The following is a 20,608-nucleotide window of genomic DNA, read 5'->3' on the forward strand; positions in this document are numbered from 1 at the left end:
ACAATGGAACAAAGCATCTCAGGTGGATTATATATTGGGGTGCATATGGCAAAATGTGCTTTTGTTTTTTATTATTTAGCTTATTCAGAACTGCTGTGTGTCACGTGGCCTTACCAAATCTTTAATCCTGACAGTATATTTTTGGGGAAATCCATGACAGTACCTTTAATATCTGCTTTTCACAGATCGTATTTAGTCTTCTACTTCTTGGCCACGCAGGCTTGAAGGGTAGGAGAATAATTGTTTGACAATACTATGCCTATCTTCTCTGTCTTTTTGCAAAATCAATCTATTCACATGCATTATGCGGTATGTCCATATAGGTTATAATGGACTGGATGTGCATTTGAAAGCTCTAAAAGCATATTAAGTTTAAAAAAAGAGAGAGAAATGGGAAAAAAGAAAATATAGTTTTGACTTTAGCAAAAAGGGAAATGTCTGTTCCAGAAAGTTCACTTGTAATTGACTACACTGAGAATTATGTAGGGAGGTAGCATAACTACTGTAGATACTTTTAATAGATACATTTAAAAAGTAGTCGACCATGAAAATCAACGCGCATATAGCCTCTGGGAACATTTGTGACACAGCAGATTCTTCTCAGTAACATTTTCTGCATAGTGCTTTCATAGTACATGAATGAATGAATGGACAAAGTGGAAACGTTTAAAGATGAACACGTGTGACATTTGGGTACAGAAGGTAATGACTAACATGCCATAGACGCAAGAAATAAGGAGGGCAAATTACTGATAGCGTGCACTACTCGGATTTGCCAGATTAAATATTAGGTCCATCAGCTTGGAGCTATATTTGGCAGTTTCACGAAAACATGAAAGCCTGCCCACAGCATGAGCTAAACAACGTGCACGCATCCTGCACTCTTTACCTCCACTCTGTCACAGCAACCTTTGGCGTCAGCGTACATTTTGCTATTTCGAGGTTGAATCTTTTTTTTTTTTTTACACGTTAATTTATGTTGAAGTAAAGTGAAACCTTAGCGAGGACGGAAGTAATGTCACATGCTGCGTAAGGCAGGACGTGATTCCTGCGTGATTCCTTCGCTCAAAAGCCACAAGAACCGCGGGAATAGAGGGAGGACGAACACGTATAGTTTCAAACTGTAAAGCCATAACTTTGAAGAATTTCAGCAGCAATGAAGACGCACTCGATACTGCCCGCTTCCAACATTAGCCCGAGGTGAATATGAATGAAGAATGACCAATGGTAAGTAATAAAGCATGCCACTTAGGTACACGCAAATGGCCTACGATGGTGACGCACTGAATTAAACTCACTTAAAACCATTAAATCGGTGACAAGTTAGCGCTGATATCAGGTCAGTGTTAATGCATGAATGAAAATGCAAACATGCAAAGCCAGTACCAGGTAAAGCAGCGTAGTCTAGCGTATTCGAAACTTACCGGGAGCTGACTACACGCGCATCCGTCTCACTGCCTTCTCCGACGAGCGACTGGCGCATTTACTGTTTAGAGACTTCAGAGTTTTCCACATAGGGGAATTCCGTGCTAATAACTTCCCATGTGCCAGTAATAAGGAAACTGAAATAGAAATAGGATTTACGGGAATTAGCTCATGGCTTACAGGAATTGGTAGATTAATGAAAGACTTCTTGAAATCCCACTCAAGTTTAAGTTCAGTAAGATACCAAATCATGCATTCGTATAAACACGCGCAAACCTATACATATGTTAATAAACTCCATACAGAAAGAACACATTGACTGCGCTAGAACCCAAGTCAAAAACAAGATTTCAGTTAGAGTACAGGTGACTAAAAAAGTAAAGTGATCCTACTGAATAGAGTGTGGAGTTCAGTACTTGACTAGTACCTGCTCATTTTAATTGTTTGGTTAGTTAAAAGTGTGTCAATTTCTAACTTCTTAATAGTATGTGGAGCAGTTGCTTTGCATTGTATTAAATAGCATTAACATGATTTGTTTTCTTTAAAAAAAAAAAAGTACATAGACATGTATAGTCAAGTAAAATGTGCAAACTCCTCTCTGAAATCGAGGGAAGTTTAAAGTAGTGTTGAATGAAAACTTTTGAGTACAGTCACAGTAACTCAGAATTGCACTTGCGTCAATGTACTATCAATATTTCAGTTCGAGGAAAAACTTCTGTGAACCTACTGGAATTACCAGGAGTTTTGCTTTCGTGACTTGTAAAATGTAGTTGGATCATCGTCAAAGTCTCTGACTAAATGGGAAATAAAGAAACTTTTTGTGTCCACTCATGGCTGCTTCTAAAGGTACTTCGTCATAGTTATTCCAGTCAAGGAGATAAGATTTGGAGCATAGTTGTGGAGGTGCCCCTCCCTATTAATCGAGGGATACAAAGTCTATAATGTCAGTGTGGCTCTTCTGAAAAACTATTGGTGTGTCACCATTCACAGGACCTTTGAGGAACTGCATTGAAAAGATGCAAAAAGATGAAAAATGTCTCAAAGGTTTTTAAAGTCCTGCGTTTCAACAGTAAAAATAAATTACCTGTAAAATACAGAAAATTCATGATTTGTTACTACTTGAAAGGATCATTTCAAGAAAATGATCTACAATCCTGAACAGGTGAACTAAAACACAAGGGCAATAGTAGAAGACGTGCAGAAATCTTTACAATTTGCTAAAGCATGTGTTCACGTGTGAGAGAAATGCTAGTGCTATTTCCTTACTACTTCTACGGCTCACCTCTGAGGAGAGGTGAAACTGAAGCTAAAATCCCAGCGCTACACTTGGAGCAAAGCCTCATCTGAGTTGTGAAGCACGGTGGAGGGACCATCATGTTTTAGGGTTGCTTTTCTACTTCAGGGTCTCAGTGGCTTGTACTCCCTGAAGAGATCTCAAAATAGTACAAAGAAATTTTACAGGTGGAAATATCGACAAAGTTCTATGACCAGAAGCATAGGAATGTTATAATTAAATAGATCAAATTTTAGAAATATTTCATTAAGTAATGCTGGTAATTCAACAGGTTCACAAATCTTTACTTGCAACTCTGTGTAGTAGGTTTATGTGTAACATTATGACAATTATTTGATCGTTGCTTTTGCTTTTTTTGCAGTGTTTGGCTGTGGTTTAAAAATGTTAGGTGCATTAGTATGAACTGAAAAATGTATATAGTATTTTCTTTGTCTATCATGCAACCAGAGCTGTAAGCAGAATAAGAATGATCTCAGCTTTGGAGACACTAAATCGTGGTGCCTGGGAACCAAATTGTCCTAAATGTAATTTATTGTCAAGTGTGACGGAGGTTCCTCATTTGCTGTTAAAATGTCAAGACTGAATGAACATTTAAGCATTTCATTCATTGCTGGAAGGGTTGGCCACAAATTTCGGAACTGAACTGAACTCTGTCCGAAAACAACAGAAACCTGTTTTGAAGAAATACTTAATCCATGAGAAAACTTCTGCCACCGAGTGTCAGTGTTACAAACTCCTCAAGGCTTCATTTAAGACTGTGTCATTTTAGCTCATTACGTTTAATGTGACACTTTGGTAAATATACTTAAATCTGGAGAGATTAAGATTTGCTCATAAAACACTAACAGGCGGGACATGTTTTACAAAATTCAGCGAAAGATTCCATCCGTGACACACACAAATCTAATTCGACTATAAAAGAACTTGTTACCTTTTTAATCATTAATCCTAACAGTAGTAATCGCTCTTCTGTGATCAAAGGGACATTGTCATGCACCCACATATACTTGATTAGAAACCCTATTGCTACACATGTAGTGCAACGTATCTTCAACCTCATTTGGAAAAAAAAAATGTAACTCTTCTGTCTCCTACACATAGTCGAGACATATCGGGTTAAGTAATCAGCAGCATGCATTGTTTTTCTTGTGCATAACTCACGATGTGCAGTCTTTCCAGATTTGAAAGTCACCTGTGCATTTCACAGAGGAGGGCACAGCTGGTTGTTTAAAATGCTTTTTATGCAAATATGTTTTAGATTTTTTTGGCTGACCGCTATGTTTCTGTCTCACTCTTTCTCTCCCTATATCCCCCACACTCTGACCCTAAACCTTAAGCCTCTTTTTTGCATCAGTTTCCTTGTTCTCCTTCTTCTACCTCTCTCTCTGTCCTGTGGTAGTGTACAACTTGATAACATCAGAAGTGATTATATCACCATCATTCAAACGGAACTGCAGAGGACAGTAAGTAAGACACTGATTCTATTTTTATGCCAAGTTTGTTTTAGATAACTATTTGAACTTACCATGTAGACACGCTGCTTAACCCCAAACATTGTGTGCTCAGTTGTGACTCTGTATGTATACAGATATATATCAGCTGGGCTAAAGGTCTTTGTTGTAATCTAAGAAAAAAGCATTAAATCTCAGTTACAGCTCAAAGGCTAATTCCCCTCTAATACAGATGGATTGATGTATCCCAGGATTTCAGTATAGATCATATTAACTGTACAAAAATCATATAGGTGTATATATGACATATGATCACCAAGGACGAGATGGAAAAAGTGTAATAGGAAGCAGCCAGGTTACAGCAAAAAATTTAGACACTGGAGGTGGGAATGGTGCAAAAGGAGCTGCAACCTAATATTTGGCATCAGATGTTGGACTTTCACCTAATCCTTTTTAAGTACTGGCAAGAAATATCTGGAGGCAGCTGTACAGGGAGAAGGAAACTAAGGCAAAACAAGGAAAAGAAGCTGGTTTGCGTGTTTGGCGTGAAACATGAAGTTAGAAAGAGTCACTCACATGCTATTTTAAGGTCAGCTGTGCAATTAAAAATACACGTTTAAGCCAGCTCACACTTCCTGTCAGTCTATAAATCTAACAAGTGGTCTCTGGAAACTTCTTTTCATACAGTGCAAGGTTACTACAGATATGCACTGTAAATAACTGCCATTTACTGTAACTACCTACTATTTACAGTATATTACAGTATTTACACACACATATATATATAGCCTCAAGCTCCCAGGCCTCTGGTAGAGGACCCGAGCTTGAAGGATAAACCGCCCGCAGGGGCGTGCTGGGTGCTTATATATATATATATATATATATATATATATATATATATATATATATATATATATATATATATATATATATATATATATATATATATATATATATATATATATATATATATATATATATATATAGACACAGTGCAAACCCACAACTACAGTTGCCTCTCTGTTACAATAATAGAAAACCCCAACAATCAGACACCCCTTGAAAGCAAGCACTCGGCGACAGTGGGAAGTAAAGCAATTCCTTTTAACAGAAAGAAACCTCAGTATTTACAATTAAGCAAAGTTTGGGGGGGGGGGTTGCCTTTAGTTGTTGTAAGGTTTTGATCGGAAGAAATATTGCTCAGCATCAACATTTTTCTCTTCTATCTATGGACACCACCAAAAATATTAAAAGCAATATGTCCTTCCAACATTCTGAAAAATAACAAAAAACACTAGTTGCTTTTTGAATGTTTGAACAATCTTTAGTGGTATGACTAACATTGACTACTTCATGTTTTGTTCATTCAAGACAGAAGAAATCACAAGCTTGCTGCAAAACTCAGACTGTTCAGTATTCTCACACAAGCTACGCAACTGCACACCAGGCAACGCAGTGAGTCATAATTATTCTGTATCTATCAGATAAAATGCATAATGATGATACATTTAGAAGGTAGCCCTTTTTAACATGCACCTGTTCACCACTGCTCTAAACAGTCAGGCATTGCATTACCATAATCATAATCGTAGCTGGACCCAGGTGTTTAGCTATGCAGCTTAATAATCATTTCAGATTTTGTAGTCGCTGTTTGTACTGCATAGAGTTCATTGTTAAGTTTAAAAGGTCTCACCTCTCTTCTGCAGACGTCTGTGCGTACCTTACATAACCTAACCTGCAAAATGCGGAGTTTACCGTTTCTCCAGATGACTCTACAACTGATCACGTCCGTCGAAATTTCGATGAGTTGCCATTGTCGTGAGAAATCAGTAAGTCTTGACTTTTTACACATTATCTGATGTTAAGAAATTTACCCCAAGCCTAACCCAGCCACACTATTAAAACCACCTGCATGATATTTTGAAGGTCGCCCTCATCTCGCCTCATGTTACAGCTCTTACCATTCAGTATGTGCACCTGTCCTCTGAGGGTGTCTGGCACTGAGGTGCTCTGGGTTGCAAAGTAGGTCCTCTGTGGATCAAGTTTATTCTGTACATGAATGCTCAGTTGGATTGGCCTTAGATAGTCAACACCTTGGACTATTTGGCCCATTTTTCAAACTCTTTCTGGTAGGGAAGATTACTGCTATGATTTTTGTTTCTATTGCAGTCATATTGCAGTGCTTTGCACTCTATGAGTTATTCACTTCATCTGACATCAGCCTAAATGTTGTAGCTGATTGGTGGAAACATGCAGTTTAAGTTCACGTTTGTACTTTAAACCTTGGAAGTGACCAGCTTAGGAAAGTATTTCTTTCAGTTTCTCTGACTGAGATGCAACATTTAACATTGACAACTGACGGAATGGAATGTTGGCTGGCTGAAGCGTTTTATCTTGCCAGACAGTGGATGACTCACTGACAGGTGATGAAGCTGCCCGGCTTTAAGAGTTAATTCAAACAGAAGACTGTTTGTTTCTTAAACTACTTTACCTGGTAACAGGGTATAAGAGTAGGAGAGACTCGAAAGAGGCAGGAACTGCAGATTGGTCTCTCATTGGTTATGCTTGTGGTAATCTCTCCTCACCTTACTGAGGGAGATAATTCAAAGAATGCTATAGAAGGTTTTTACACAAACTATCATGGGAAAAAACAGCCCAAGTAGTTCTAGATCAGTGACGCACCGTGTTGTTCACCCAAATTAAATTTTAAGAGTTGGATCAGAATCAGATTATATGATTCAGATTCATTGCTGAAGTCTGAGTCACACAGCAGAGCAAACCGCGGACTCGCAGAGTGCACCTAGTCTGACCAGACAAGCTCATGCTTAAACATAGTGGCTCACATTGTGACATATTTGATTTGATTTATTTTAAACAAACTTGCATTGTGCAGAGATCAGCCACTTTTCACTCAGTTCTTCATGATGCAGAAGCAGGGAAACGGGCACACACACAGCAGCTCTTGTGGAGTGTTCCCAGCATGCAGTGGTTATATACCTCACAAAACGTGGAAACATTGGGTCCTGGCATTTAAGCCGGTGTTACTTAATACTTGCCTAAACAGTTTAACATGGCAACAATAATACAGGAATACCACAGTAAATCTTCGAGATGTTGACTTGGGCTCCAAATCCCTTGGATGTGAATCCAACTGAGAATCGTACTGAAAGTTTTTCCAAATGAGTGAGCCTCACATTTCAGGACTATAAGGACCTGATGTTATCATCTTGATGTCTGATACTATGAAACGCCTTCAAAGGATTTGTGAAATCATCTCCGTGATAGAGCTGCCTTAGAAGTGAGGGAGACCTATGTAGGTGTTCGTAATGTTGTGACTGATGTGCTTTGAGTAAACCTCACATACATACTGTGGCATTGTATGGTGATTGTAATCTACGCTTCAGTTTTCTGTGCAAAGAGTTAAGTTGGTGTGTTTCAGTTCACAATAAGGGATAAATAGTCCTCAATAACGTGCAGGCTACGTTGCTGTGACAGTACATATTTGCTAAGAATGCCTTCATAATTTATCATTGTAATGCTAATTCCTTACCTTTATCCACTTGACTCAACAATAATTAGCATGTGTCTGTGTTTTACTGACTAGATCAAAATGCCCACTGAGAGTTTAAAGAGGAGAAGGGGAGCAACAAGACGAAGGAGGAACGAGGGGACGAAAAACAGAAAGCAGACTAAAAAACTGTGCAAAGCCAAGGCAATTCTTTCCGCCATGACTGAATGCTACCAGATGCTAAACTCTCTATAAATGGATACCTGAATCCAAACTCAATCACAGCATGAAGCTCAAAACTTGCATGCGCTGTCAGTTCCTCTGCAGTATGCATTGCTTCGGTGGATTATGCGAGGAGGAGCTTCCACTTCATTTAGGCTTTCCTGTCAAGTACCAGTATATTTCTGTAGCAGCTGTTTCAGGTGTTGTATGACTACTGACTCTTCAGATAAGTTTCCCAGCCACACAGAAGCAAAATATTCAGTCAAGCGGAAATGAAATTCCTAAGTCTTCCTAATATCCTGATTTCCCACACACTAAGGACCAGCTGCATATACAACCTTTTATGCAGCATCATGTGGACTACAAACAGTTTAAGGTGCATGTTTTCTTTTTTTATTATCACAGCAAAGCGTTTTAATAGCTGAAGTTGTGTTTAGCTATAAAAAGTGGATATGATTAACTTTAAAGGTGCTTAAACTGAAACTTTGTTTTCGAAGCACTTGCTACGACATTAACTTGCACTTAGTAGTGGCTGCTGAAGCATGACTAGGAAATATTAAGGTGCTCAGATATAGTTTTGCTTTCACTTTGGATTGGAATAACTAGCCCTGGCAGATCTTTTTTATCTTGGTTATCTAAAGCTCCTCAATTTTTGTTTTTACTTTTCCTGTCCGGGGAGTTGTTTTAGGCTGTGTGTCAAGGTACGGTCTGAGATGACACTGTGTTGATTACTCATTGACAATGATTTATATATTAAAAGCATGCTTTGCCACAGTTATTTAAGCTCAGGTCACAGACCTTTTTTTTCCTATCCTGGGATATAGCTACAGTACGAGCTTTTACTGTCACAATCAGTTGGTGCTCTGATTAATGTTATCTACCTAAAAACTTTTTTCCCTTTTTACACAATTATAGAAAATATAAGCATGCAACCTTTGCTACATTTTGCAGCTATTTTCAGCACAGCAGCTATTTGTTTCCCGTCATGTAGCATACATTATGTACTACATAACATTATGTTGTTATGTAGCTAACTTCTGTCTTTAAACTGTATATTTAAGCTGATGACTAACATTGTATATAACATGGCATACTATTCAAAAAATATATTTATATCCCAAACAAAGATAAGGTGTGTGTTACTTATTAGTCAGACTCACAATTACAGCTGTCTTCAAAGAGGTTTATTGATGGTGGATGTACACGGCATTTGGTGCACAATCATATCCAGTCTAACAGCTGACGTTATCATTACAGGAAAACGCAGCCCTCCAGTAGGCTTAAACCTTTCTCGTGACGTAACGTGAATATAGTTTGTTACCGGGAATAAATGCCCTACTTAGATAATTAATCATGCACCTCAAGGAGAGATTTGTCCCCGCTCTTCCAAGTCCCACCATAAAATAACCTATGTGGGGGTCATCAAGCAAAGGTCGACAGCAAAATTACTTTAGTGTTGATTCTAAATACCTTAATGCACTGAACACTGACTCAGTAGAAACACTGTTGAGAAAGGGGAAGAAAAAAAAAAGCAATTTCAACACACTGAGGTGTGTTTTGGTTTCACACAATTCCAAATGAAACCTATTTTAATTCTGTAGAACATAAAAGAACAAACAAAAACCATACAATCACTGTTCAGTCAGTAAAAATGAAAAGGAATAAGAAAATAAATAAATGTATAAACCTAGTGGGAATAAAGGGAATGAGTAAATGCTACATTTGGGTATAATGTATATGGGATAACAGGTTTTTCCTGTTAAGTGACCTTAAAGGGAGCACTGACCTGTAACCACTCAACCTTTTTTGGATTGGTTCCTAAGAAAACAGGGTGATAAGATAAAAATTTGAAGCTATTTTCTTTTTTTTAAAAAATAAAAAAAATCACACTGCTTTCTTCAGTAGTCGTTATTATTGCACATCAATGTGGAGACAGGTGGGGTTGAGGAATGCACTTCAAATCAAGGGCTGAAGAGCGATAATGATGCAGGGCAGTTAATCTCACCTCTAATCAGCCACCCAACATGTTTCCTTTCTTTTTTTCCAAACCCACTTTTAATTCATCTTTCCTCTACTCCCTTCTAAAGATGCATAATATTTAATAGCTTCCTTCCAATGACCAACCACCTCTCCTTTGCTGGAAATATTTATTTCTCACAAATTCTTAAACCCTCTATGACCTGTAGTTTCATGGCAGTAATGCTCATTTTATAAGTGCATGGAAACAGCAGCAATGCTGTGAGCAAATGAAGCAGTGAAAGAGAAGCTACTTACGGGATGTGCTTGTAAAAGCCACATCATGATTTAAACCGATTAATCTGTGTACCAAATCTGTTCGGCACAGAGATCAACCGGTCACTAGTCAACGCAAAACACAGTAGCTAAGTGCACTCCTTATTGTAAGTTATGCAATGAAATTTGGATAATATTCAGTGTGACTGCACACACCATCTTTACTGCCAGGAAATAAAATCAGTGTGGGAAAATAAAGATGGAATTAATTACTCTTTCACCTTTCCCTCAATTCTTATTACCTAAATCCTAACCCTGCTTTCGTTTTCTTCTGACTGCTATCAAATACACATCCTCCTGACCCCACACTCGCAGCAGAATTTGGCAGATTCAACAGGGTACTTTGTCCCACAAGCGTGACAAAACTTGCTCTTCATTCCGCCGTTCCCAACATCGTTCGCGCCATCTATATCATTCCTGAGAAAACAGAAAAGACAGCAGCAACTTTAGAATTTGTGCAGACAAAGTTGCAACTAGTGAAACGTCAGGGCAAAGATCTATTTGGATTTTACACGTCTTTATACGAATGTCAATGCCACTTAAGCCGATGCCAAGTAAGCTGGATTATCCCATATTTCCCCTCAGCTTGATTAAATGGGAAATTGTTTTGCTCCAAAGCAATAACGATAATCAAAGCAACCAGAAGCTAGAGACGTATGGGTGGCAAGGTTGATATAACTGTGCATGCAAGTTTCTTTTGTTTAAATGAATGTGCAGGTAAGACTCATCCCTAATTTTTTTTTTTTTTAAACTTTCTTAAAGTAAAATTGAAATTTGCACATTCTTAGTCAAATTAGAGGTAGTATATGTAATATGTCTGTGAAGGTTCTCAGTCATCCAGGTCATCGTAGTCAAAGGAGCTTGCAAAGAAAAGCGTCTGGACTTCTTTAAGTTGCTTGAAGACGTTTCACCTCTCATCCGGTAATACTTCACCAAGCCACCAGAGGTCAGGAGAGGTCACCAATTGATTTTCTCCACTCTTTCTGTGGAGGTTATGACTTAAGACGTTTATTCACCTAGATATGTAGGAGTCTACTTTCTTCTTGTTGAGTCCAGTCTGAGCGTTCCTCACAGATCCATAGCCAGAACTTGCTACTCGGGATTTACTTCCCACACTGACAGAGATATCAGAGAAAAACAAAAAGAAAACCAGGACAAGGATGTTTCAAAGTTATTCATTGAAATAAAGGCTCTCTGTCGAGACACCGCGTAGACATAATGTCTTGGATACTAAGAATAAAAGTGAGAAAGCGAAATGAAACTGTTGTTTTTTGGCAGCCTTGCTCTATTCTCGGTTCTGACGTTGCATTTTGTTTTGACTCACATTGTTCGAAATGACACTTCAATCAAAATAAATCCGGGCTGTAAAAACATGTACAAAGATTGACTGTTCCAACAGATATTTGAATAGACACAGCTGAATGCACAATAAAAGGTAAAAAAAACAGTACCCACTTGACATCAGTAAATAAAAACCTGTCTGGACTCGCCCACAGTATTTAAAACACATCTGCGTATGTGTACTAACCCTGACGGTGGGCTTGTGAGCCCGGAGGGATTATTCTTCACTGAACCTGTTGAGGAGGCCTTACTAGATGGGATTCCTTAAGTGAGAGAGAGGGTGACACAAATGAGGACAATGCACATATTAGTTTTGTTTGATGCAATGAAGTCAGTCACAAATTCACAATATGGGGGGGGTGATGAGGAGTACAGCACTGTGTCTCGTACCAGTGGGCTGTCCAAGGCCTGATCTTTGGGGTAAACGAGAGGAAGCTGAAGGGATGGTTGACACAACGGGAGTGTTGGCCTTCTTTGCAGCAGCAGGAGGCTTGTACTGAAGACAGAGAGAAGGCAATAAAAATAACTATTTGGTACAAAAGATCAGCTATGGATATCATGGCTGAAAAGTCATTAACATAGTTACATTAAAGATATACAAAAACATATATCATATCATATCACTATACGACCACATAAGCAGAACGGCTTGTGGTTGTAGTGTTTGTAATATGCACATTGTGTCAATGCTTGGCTCTAAAACGGGTTTTAAAACTGCGATCTGGAAGAAAATCTCAAAGCTATAAAAAAGAACTGCAACACATAACAAATCTAAAAACACGACACAGCAGGGAGGCTCAGTGACATAACGATTAACAACTGAAGGCTTTTTATTACAATGGGGAATCAGAGCTCTTAACCAGAAGGGTTTAAGCCCTGCTGTTTTTATTGGCTACCAAATTAACTCCCTAGCTATGCACCATAGCTGTTGCTAAGTAACTTGTAATTCTACATCTGCTGCAGAGTGGGAGTCCCACCATGGTAATAAAAGACAATGATTTAAAAGGAAAACTTCTTAATTATCAGCAATTAGCCATAACACAGAAGTGCCACACATATCGATCATCAGTATAGGTTTTGTAAACCTACCTATGAGCATTTTTTAACATTTTATGTTTAAAAAACTAACAACAAACTATTTTCTGTTTAGATCCATGCTCAATCATCCAGGTAAGGAAATCCCAAAAGACTGAAGAAGTCACTTGAATGAGTGATGAAATGTTTCTCCCACTTAAAATGCTATGTCCAGATGAACAGAATCAACTTTTTGGGAACTATTGTCTGTTTAATTTCAAATGCAGTCCCCTCTCCTATCCGTGCGTGCGTGCGTGTACCTGTGTGCGACCTGGAGGCTTTTTGGCATCTCCTGACTTGCTTTTGTTGGGCATTCGGGCAGCCTGCTCCTGGCAGAATTTGATGTGTCTGTCAGCTGCACTCTCGTTGAACCTCCGCTGACAGTAAGGACACTGGATATAGTCTAAAGGGAGACAAGGTAGTGGGAAAATATACATGTAGCTTTTGTAATTGAATCCTGTATACAGAAATACTACTATCTGATGAAGTGGTGACTTGAACTTTTCATTTGCAGCTGTCACCACAATTACAGCTCGACTTGTATAGGATTTATACGAGCAGTAATCGTGCTGATATTTAGTCATTTAAAATTATTTCTTTCCTTTTAGTGACACAAAACATTCTGAATATTTCTACATTAATGTTGTTATTCATGAGTCCTTACTACAATGACAGTATACTTTAAAAAGTAATATTGTTTGATGGTTGCAACAAGTTTTAGATTACTCATTTGGACTCTGCCCATGGTAATCCAACAGTGAAGTTGCAGCGTGCCCTCTGGTGGACAAACCATACATCCTCAGCACTCATCAACGCTTCAGTCATTGAAGGGTGTTTCTGTATTGCCTTCACGTTTTAAATTTTTACTTACAACATGTCAGTCAGCCTCTACATTACATTTCAGCATTTAGTAATAACTGTCTGCAGTGTCAAGTCCATTTTGCTAAAAATTTCATTGCAGCGACTCAACATGGTACTCAGTAGTTTCTATGGTCACCATGTGCTTGCATACAATGTTGGGGAATGCTCCTAATGAGATGACAGCTGGTGTCCTGAGGGATCTCCTCCCAGATCTGGACAATGGGAGAGCCCCCGGACAGTGTTCGGTCCTCCAGCAACTGCCTCCATACTCTCGCTATGTGAGGCTGGATATTATCATGCACCAGGAGGAACCCAGGGCCCACAGCACCAGTGTAGGATCTGACATTAGGCCCAAAGATTTCATCCTGATACCTAACTGCCAGTTGAGCGCCACAGTGCCTTGCAGTGAGCACAGGGCCTACTAAAGGGGCCACAGGCCACCCTCATAGAATAACCGCCTGTCTCCTGGAATCTCCACTCTTCAGGCTGTGCTGGGAGCCACAGCCAACTTTCAAGGAATGACGTGTGGACGACCTGTGCAGGGTCCAGGTAATCACCTCATGAAATTGATTAAAAAGTGCTAATTTTTTCGAGCAGTGTATGAGACTTTTTCACAATTCTTTTATTAAGATACAAAATCTTTTTTTTTATAGTTTTTCCATTTGCTTCTAGATAACTAGATGTTACCTGGGTCATAAGTAGGAGGAGGAGGCGGGGGTAATGGTCCTCCATCTTTTATGACCTGACCGATGGTCTTTGCAGCCCGGATGGTGGCGATGAAGTCCTCGTGTTTCTTGCGCCAATTTGACGGCTTCTTCGGGGGTTCTGCCTGACACGACAACAACATGAGAAAAGAGATTCTCTGTTACAGCTGTTTGCTGCTATAGTTTGACAATCTAATATTAAGAAAATACGATTAAGCTACTCTCTTACCGAATGTTTTAACTCGACAGGTTTCACAGCGAATATGTAAAGATTGCATACGCTTATCTAAGCCTGCACTTCCCACTCTTACCCAAAAAAACCCCCAACAACTATGTTTCCATAACAAAAGTACAAGTCTTATCTAGAGCTGGGCGATAGAACGATAACGATATGTATGGCGATATAACTTTTACTCGATAGAGAAATTAAGCTATCGCGATAGACCTCGCCGCTCTTGTCCTCTTAGGTCAGCCAATCCAAATCAAGTAGCGCAGAGCCGAACCAATCACAGCCGCAGTGTCACGTCGCGTCACTTGTTACGTACAGCACAAGTGCCAAGCCGCACGTGTGTTTGTTTGGGAAGCAGCCAGCGGGTAATGGAGCCAGCGCGTAATGGAGGAAATGAGTGTGCCGACTAGAAAAATCAACCGAGCGTGACCGAAGAGAAAACAGATGATGGTTCCAATGCCGGAGAGATTGTCGAACGGAAGAGCCATAGAAGTTCCGTAGTTTGAAGGTATTTCGGCTATTTCAAGTCTGACAAAAAACAGAGTAGCGTGCACTGTAAATTGTGCCGAAAGCAAGTCTGGAAATACAATAAACTGGTGCATGCGTCACACTGTGCGCCACGTTATTGTTTCGGTGAAATGAATTTCTACAATACTGTTACTGTTAATTCTACTCTCTGCAGTGTTTAAATGCTTACATATACACACAGTTACTGTCCCTCCACACATACGACTCGGTTCTGCTTCTATGCCCCAGCTTTGTTTACTTTTTCCCACCGAGGCTTCTAGACTTCTGATTGGCCAACATTTCTGCACGGTTAGGAATCTAGCTCCACCTGCTGCTTTGGCATGTTCATAGCAGCGTTTTCCTTCATTTCTCCCTTTATGTGCGGACGGGATTATTTTTTAAAACGAAAACGGAAAATCTCCGTTTTCAAAAATACCCGTGTACGCGTGGACGTAGCCTCAGTCTCTGACTGGAAGCGCTAATTCGTCATTCGGCTTTTGTCAGACTAAAGTAACTGTTAAAACTGTTTGAAAAGCTCAGCTATACAACAAGGAGAGATTGAGAATTTCCTTTTAGTTCTCAGTTTATTTGATATTGACAAAGGTTAGTCAGTTTTGTCTGTTCTTCTGTAAAACAAACTAAGATTTATTTTTAGAATTAATATTTTGTTTCTAAGTGGAATTGACAATTTAGTCTGTTTCATTTGTTCTATTTTGAAACTTAAACGCTTTAGCGGCTGTCTTTTGTGTAGTTTGCAATATTTGCCTTTATTTATCTGAAAAAGTCTCATGTTCCTTAAGTACATCTACCCTGTTGAACTTATTATGGGAAATAAATATTTAAAAACAAGCTGCTGATTATTTCACATTTTACTTGTGAGCAACGGCACATTTAAATCTTACAAATATAGTTATTTGGCTTATATCGTGATAGATATCGTTATCGCCTGAAATGAAAAAAACATATCGTGATATGAAAAAAATCTCATATCGCCCAGCTCTAGTCTTATCTAAAGTTGATGATTAGCGACAGAAATAGTTCAGTGAGTTCAGTTGTCTAAAGTGGATCTGAGGCAACACGACAGCCTCTGTGACTTTCTATTTCTCCTGTGTAGTTAAAGCATTCAGACACGTTTGTCTGACAAACACAGGTGACTTGGAGAGAGCTAAAACTACATTTTATTATATTTTCCTCTTTCCTAAACTGCTGCCAAAGAAAAACTAAACAAAACAGAATTTGTCGCATAACTAGACGTTTGTCCTGTTCATATCACAAAGCTGAAAATTCCAGTGGGAGCACAGAGTGAGTACGCAGGAGTTAGTTGAAGCCAAGACCATCTGAACAACAGCCAGGCAACAGACTGGGCAAGATTACTTCACTGACTGATACTCATGAGACAGTTTCTCACAGAGAAGAAATAAACGAAACAAATACAGTTTTTAGTTGTTAAAGAGTAATCTGAAGGTTCAAAGCAACCGCAGCAGCTGAACTAGAAAATATAGCATTAAGGCTGTCACGTTAAATGAAAGAGAAAAGAACACTGGATACAGAAGGATGCCAGTTAAAGACAAGAGGTATGAAAGGATTTTTAAAATTAATATCATCAACATGACTTGGCACACCCACAGACTATTCAAGCCAATACTTCAAGGCAAACAAAGTTTTTGTGTAGCCAGAAAAACAGTGAGGGAAAGCCTCGCGGGCTTCAACAGATTATCTGTGCTGCTAAAAATAATATCTATGGAAAGGAGGGACAATTGAACAAAAAAAATAAAATAAAATAAAAGCAACTTACTCTTTCAGTAGCAGATGAACTTTGTGACTGAAATACAATTGAAAGTTGTTTACATTGTAAAAATAAACTGTCGACATAATACACTGAATGTGCTGCATGGAAATGAAAATTCATAGGCGCCACTCAACACCATAAGCGCCAAAATGCTGTGTACATTTCAAAGGCTGATTCTTTTCTGGGTCCTCCCTGGAAAGCCTTCATGTGACCTGGATTATAAAAGGTTTATCTGGATAACTTGTTTGCAGAGTAATATAGAGTTTTCGGATAATTAAGGAATATGAACAGCATTGTTTCCTTTAGGTGTTGTATTATTGGATACAACGCTGAATAAATAACCTCAGATTAAAAACAGGTCATTTTTTAATAATAAAAGCTGGACGTATTCATGAATGAATAGATTACCTAAAAAAATGAACAACAGCGTTTTAAGCAGCATGTGAGATCCAGCTAGTTTTCTGACTTTAGGCAATTTTTTTTCAATCCTGTCAATAGTCAAAATGAACCACTGCTGACAATTTATGTGGATTTCCATCGCTCTGCTTAGGTGAAGGCTTACCTTTGGTTTGATGGGTTTCAGTACGGGGATGTCTGTTCCCTCAGCTCTTTGTCTGCTGGAGTCAAAAACCTTCCTCTTTTTAGTTGCTGATTTTTGGCAGATTTTTGAGTGCTTCTCCTGTTGAAGGAGGACAATGTGCACAAAACATGACAAAACATTTTTATTTGTTTTTAACACCACTGGCATGGCATCACTTAAGATTTGTATCTGTCTTTTACTATAATTTAAGTTTTCAACTATGTTTTCCTAAATGAATTTCTTGAAAGAGGAGGAAACTTTCTTTCAAACATTTCAAGCTCAAATTTAAATGAGTAACATTAACAACACCAGTAACCTCCTCAAAGCTGCAGCCAACTCTCTGAAGCACACTAATGTCTTCCTGATGGAGACCCAAACCTATATTGCTATACATATCTAGAATAATACACCATGCTTTAATGCAGCCATTATCTACTAATGAGGCAAAGTGCTTGCATAAGAGCACATATTTGGTTGTTTACCAGAAGATTCTCTTCAAATTAAACACCAAAAACCTTTATAGCTTTGATGTATTAACTCTGTAGTATGTTTTAGTCATTTCAACACAATAAGCAAAGGAACAGAGGATTTTGGGGGAGTAAAAATCAACTCATATACACTCATTAGCGACTCTGTTAGGTACACATTAGTACCAGGTTGAACCCACTCTGCTGGAAGCATAATAACATGCCATGTTATAATCAGAATATCAGAACATGTCATGTTATCAGTAGATGGGTACACTGTGGTAATAAAGATCAGGAACAACACTCAGGTAGACGGCTGTATCAAAACTATGATATCCTCCACACCATTACCAGCAACCTGAACTGCTGACACAAGGCAGGATTGATCCATGCTTTCATGCTGTTTTAGTTACTGATGCCTTCCTATCCGGTTGAAGCAGCTGGGCCTTTCCCCTTTGATATCTGACATCAACGAGGCATTTTGACCCAGATAACTGCCACTCTGTGAATATTTTCTTTTTTTCTGTCGATTCTCTGTAAGCCCAAGAGATGGTTATATGAGAAAATCCCAGTAGATCAGCAGTTTCCGAAATACACAGATGTGTCTATCTGTCACCCATAACCATGACTCAAAACCAGTCTTTTCGCCTATGATGATGATAATAATAATAATAATAATAATAATAATAATAATAATAATAGATTGCATTTATATAGCGCTATGACACCACCCTTACCTGCATGTGCTGCAGACAGTGCTGAGAGTACTGTATTGCTGAACATGTGTGAAGCCATCCTTTCTAAACAATCTCCATTCACTGATTTAGACAATCAAGTGAAAGAAAATGCTTCACATGATACAGTCCAGTTGATACTTGTGCTGCAATTCATCTATATATAAAAAATGGCCCACTATGAAATTAATTAAATAATTAATTAATGACCAATATTTCCAACTCTGCTTTATGGGAGAGCAGTACTACTAGAGACGTTTCTTAGTGAAATTTTTAAATCAGAGTCTTGAATATCACAAATTTGTTCAAACAAAAAGCATTTCTGCTTTGATAAAACTTTCAACTCCCCTACAGAGCTCTTCACAGGACCCTGCTAGCTATCTGGATCATAGACACATTATTATTGAACAAACAGCTGATACCCTGTCAGCTGAGAATTAATGTGGTAAATACTGTCAGCCAGGCGGGTTAATCATAGTGCGTGATCAACACACCCCCAAACAAACACTTAAAGTGTCTGCGATTAAAATATTGTCCTCTTAAAACAGTGTTACACATTGTTTTGTTTTGTTTGTTTTTTGTATTAAGAAATGTCAGAAATGAGCAAGAGGTGGTTTGTTTTTTTTTACCAGGACTTTGGGGAAGAAAGATCTTTTACAGATATTACACTGAATCCGATCGTCAACCAGAGAAGCTTCGCCATCTGCAAGAATAACAGAACAAATTCGGTGAAGGTTTAAAGGTCAAAAATGGGCCACAACGGGACTAAACAAACATGGGAAGAAAAATAATGACCCAGTTAACATTTGATACAAGGTAAATACTTTCGCCGTCATAAATTGTGTTCTTCTGCCACAGTAAAGGCAACGATGTTTTATTGTTGCCTTTACTGCTCATTCTACACGGATACTTCAAATTTCCTGAAAATGGCTGGAGGAAAATAGTCAGATTTAGCTAAGTTTAACGTACAGAGTCAAACACTTCGAAGTATTACTGTACACATAGAAACGTATTTAATATTAAAGGTAAGCAGTCTCCGAAGATTCATTGATATACACGCTTTAAACCATTCATTTAAAAGTGTTATTTGTTAGGAGTTTGCTGGTTAGCCGGATAGCTCCTCTAGCTAGGAATCGCACCCATTCAGATAGGAGGAGCAGCTAGCTTCATCTTTGGCCCTGACGTTACCTAGCATTACTTGGGCTAAAACCCAAACAAAAAGGAGGTCGCTATACAAAACTGTTCATCTAAAGGAGCCGCGAACCCCAAAGCGTCCCCTTGGCAGATAAAAACGAAATGCTGAAATCCCAAATTTGCCATAAAAGGCTTAAGTAAACACACAAACAGCAATATCGCATACCTTCAAATTCTTCCATCCTTAGGTTATTCCTTATCTGGTCCTGTTGCCGTTGTTCGAAAACGGCCAGACGTAGACGGAAAATACAAGATGAAACCCCCTCTTCATTTCCGGCTTTGCTAAAACGGGAGAAATGTTTTGTTTTTACCCATTTATCCTGTAAGGAAAATTACTTTAATTTACATATAAATTTATTCTGCAGTGTATTGTGAATTACTGATGTCCTGTGTAGATCTACATTTTTGGTTTGTCATTTTTTTGTGTTTTGTTTGTTTCTCTGTGACTTATGTCGACACTACTGGGACGTCCTGTTCCAATTCCCAATGGCAGGTAATTATCTTGACACTACTGATCTTTGGCTACCGATAGCAACTGGGTTGTCCGATGCCGCTCGGTGAGCTAACATGCGAGTATTTCATTGGTTATTACTGCACTGTTTCTGATGGAGTGTTCAAGTATGCACTGTTTATTTTGGACAGCAGGTGGCGCGTGGGAGGGAACCTCTGTCATGTTTCCCAGTATTACTCCTAACCATCAATTTTTGGGGGAGTTTGCGTAGCTCAGTTTTCGCTGGAAACTAGCAAATGTTGCTGTTACTGGGACGAAATCTTTTTTTTTAATTTTAGCTATAGAAATAAATAAAAAATGAAATGCTATTAGTTATTAGTGCTGTTATTGATACAAAGTTATGTTAATGAATAAACGGGCTGGTAGCTTTACCTTGCATCTCAGCTTTGTTTGGGGATGGTCATTTACAGAAACTCATTATATCA

General features: G+C 38.7%; 2 protein-coding genes across 3 annotated transcripts; one reads left to right on the plus strand and one right to left on the minus strand.

The window, feature by feature from the left end:
• Positions 1–1,062: 1,062 nt before the first annotated feature.
• Positions 1,063–8,083, plus strand: LOC146625798 (uncharacterized). The gene is made up of 5 exons (XM_085362210.1): positions 1,063–1,227; positions 4,057–4,182; positions 5,542–5,625; positions 5,877–5,999; positions 7,775–8,083. The coding sequence occupies exons 1-5, from the start codon at positions 1,225–1,227 to the stop codon at positions 7,931–7,933; spliced, it is 495 nt and encodes a 164-aa protein (XP_085218336.1). The 5' UTR covers positions 1,063–1,224; the 3' UTR covers positions 7,934–8,083.
• A 992-nt stretch (positions 8,084–9,075) lies between these two features.
• zc2hc1a (zinc finger, C2HC-type containing 1A) lies at positions 9,076–19,899 on the minus strand. 2 transcript variants are annotated; one of them, XM_085362483.1, is made up of 10 exons: positions 19,839–19,899; positions 19,108–19,181; positions 17,260–17,376; positions 16,704–16,730; positions 14,156–14,297; positions 12,868–13,010; positions 11,924–12,029; positions 11,721–11,796; positions 11,209–11,307; positions 9,076–10,609 (listed from the first exon to the last, which is right to left on the minus strand). In XM_085362483.1, exons 1-10 carry the CDS (start codon positions 19,852–19,854, stop codon positions 10,474–10,476), a joined length of 936 nt encoding a protein of 311 aa, XP_085218609.1. In that variant the 5' UTR covers positions 19,855–19,899; the 3' UTR covers positions 9,076–10,473. The 2 variants fall into 2 exon arrangements, with proteins under 2 accessions (XP_085218609.1, XP_085218610.1); XM_085362484.1 differs by lacking the exon at positions 16,704–16,730.
• Positions 19,900–20,608: the final 709 nt, after the last annotated feature.

The sequence above is a fragment of the Diplotaxodon limnothrissa genome, linkage group LG9 (assembly GCF_057381915.1).
Source record: "Diplotaxodon limnothrissa isolate DT_005_m linkage group LG9, D_limnothrissa_male_GT1.1, whole genome shotgun sequence".
Classification (NCBI taxonomy): Eukaryota; Metazoa; Chordata; class Actinopteri; order Cichliformes; family Cichlidae; genus Diplotaxodon; species Diplotaxodon limnothrissa.

Coding starts and splice junctions, on each gene's coding strand:
- LOC146625798 (XM_085362210.1), top strand. Junction 5,626..5,876: donor ACTGCACACCAGGCAACGCA/GTGAGTCATAAT, acceptor TCTCTTCTGCAG/ACGTCTGTGCGTACCTTACA. Junction 6,000..7,774: donor GCCATTGTCGTGAGAAATCA/GTAAGTCTTGAC, acceptor TTTACTGACTAG/ATCAAAATGCCCACTGAGAG.
- zc2hc1a (XM_085362483.1), bottom strand. Junction 16,731..17,259: donor TGAAACCCATCAAACCAAAG/GTAAGCCTTCAC, acceptor ATTGTATTTCAG/TCACAAAGTTCATCTGCTAC. Junction 12,030..12,867: donor AGCCTCCAGGTCGCACACAG/GTACACGCACGC, acceptor CTCTGTCTTCAG/TACAAGCCTCCTGCTGCTGC.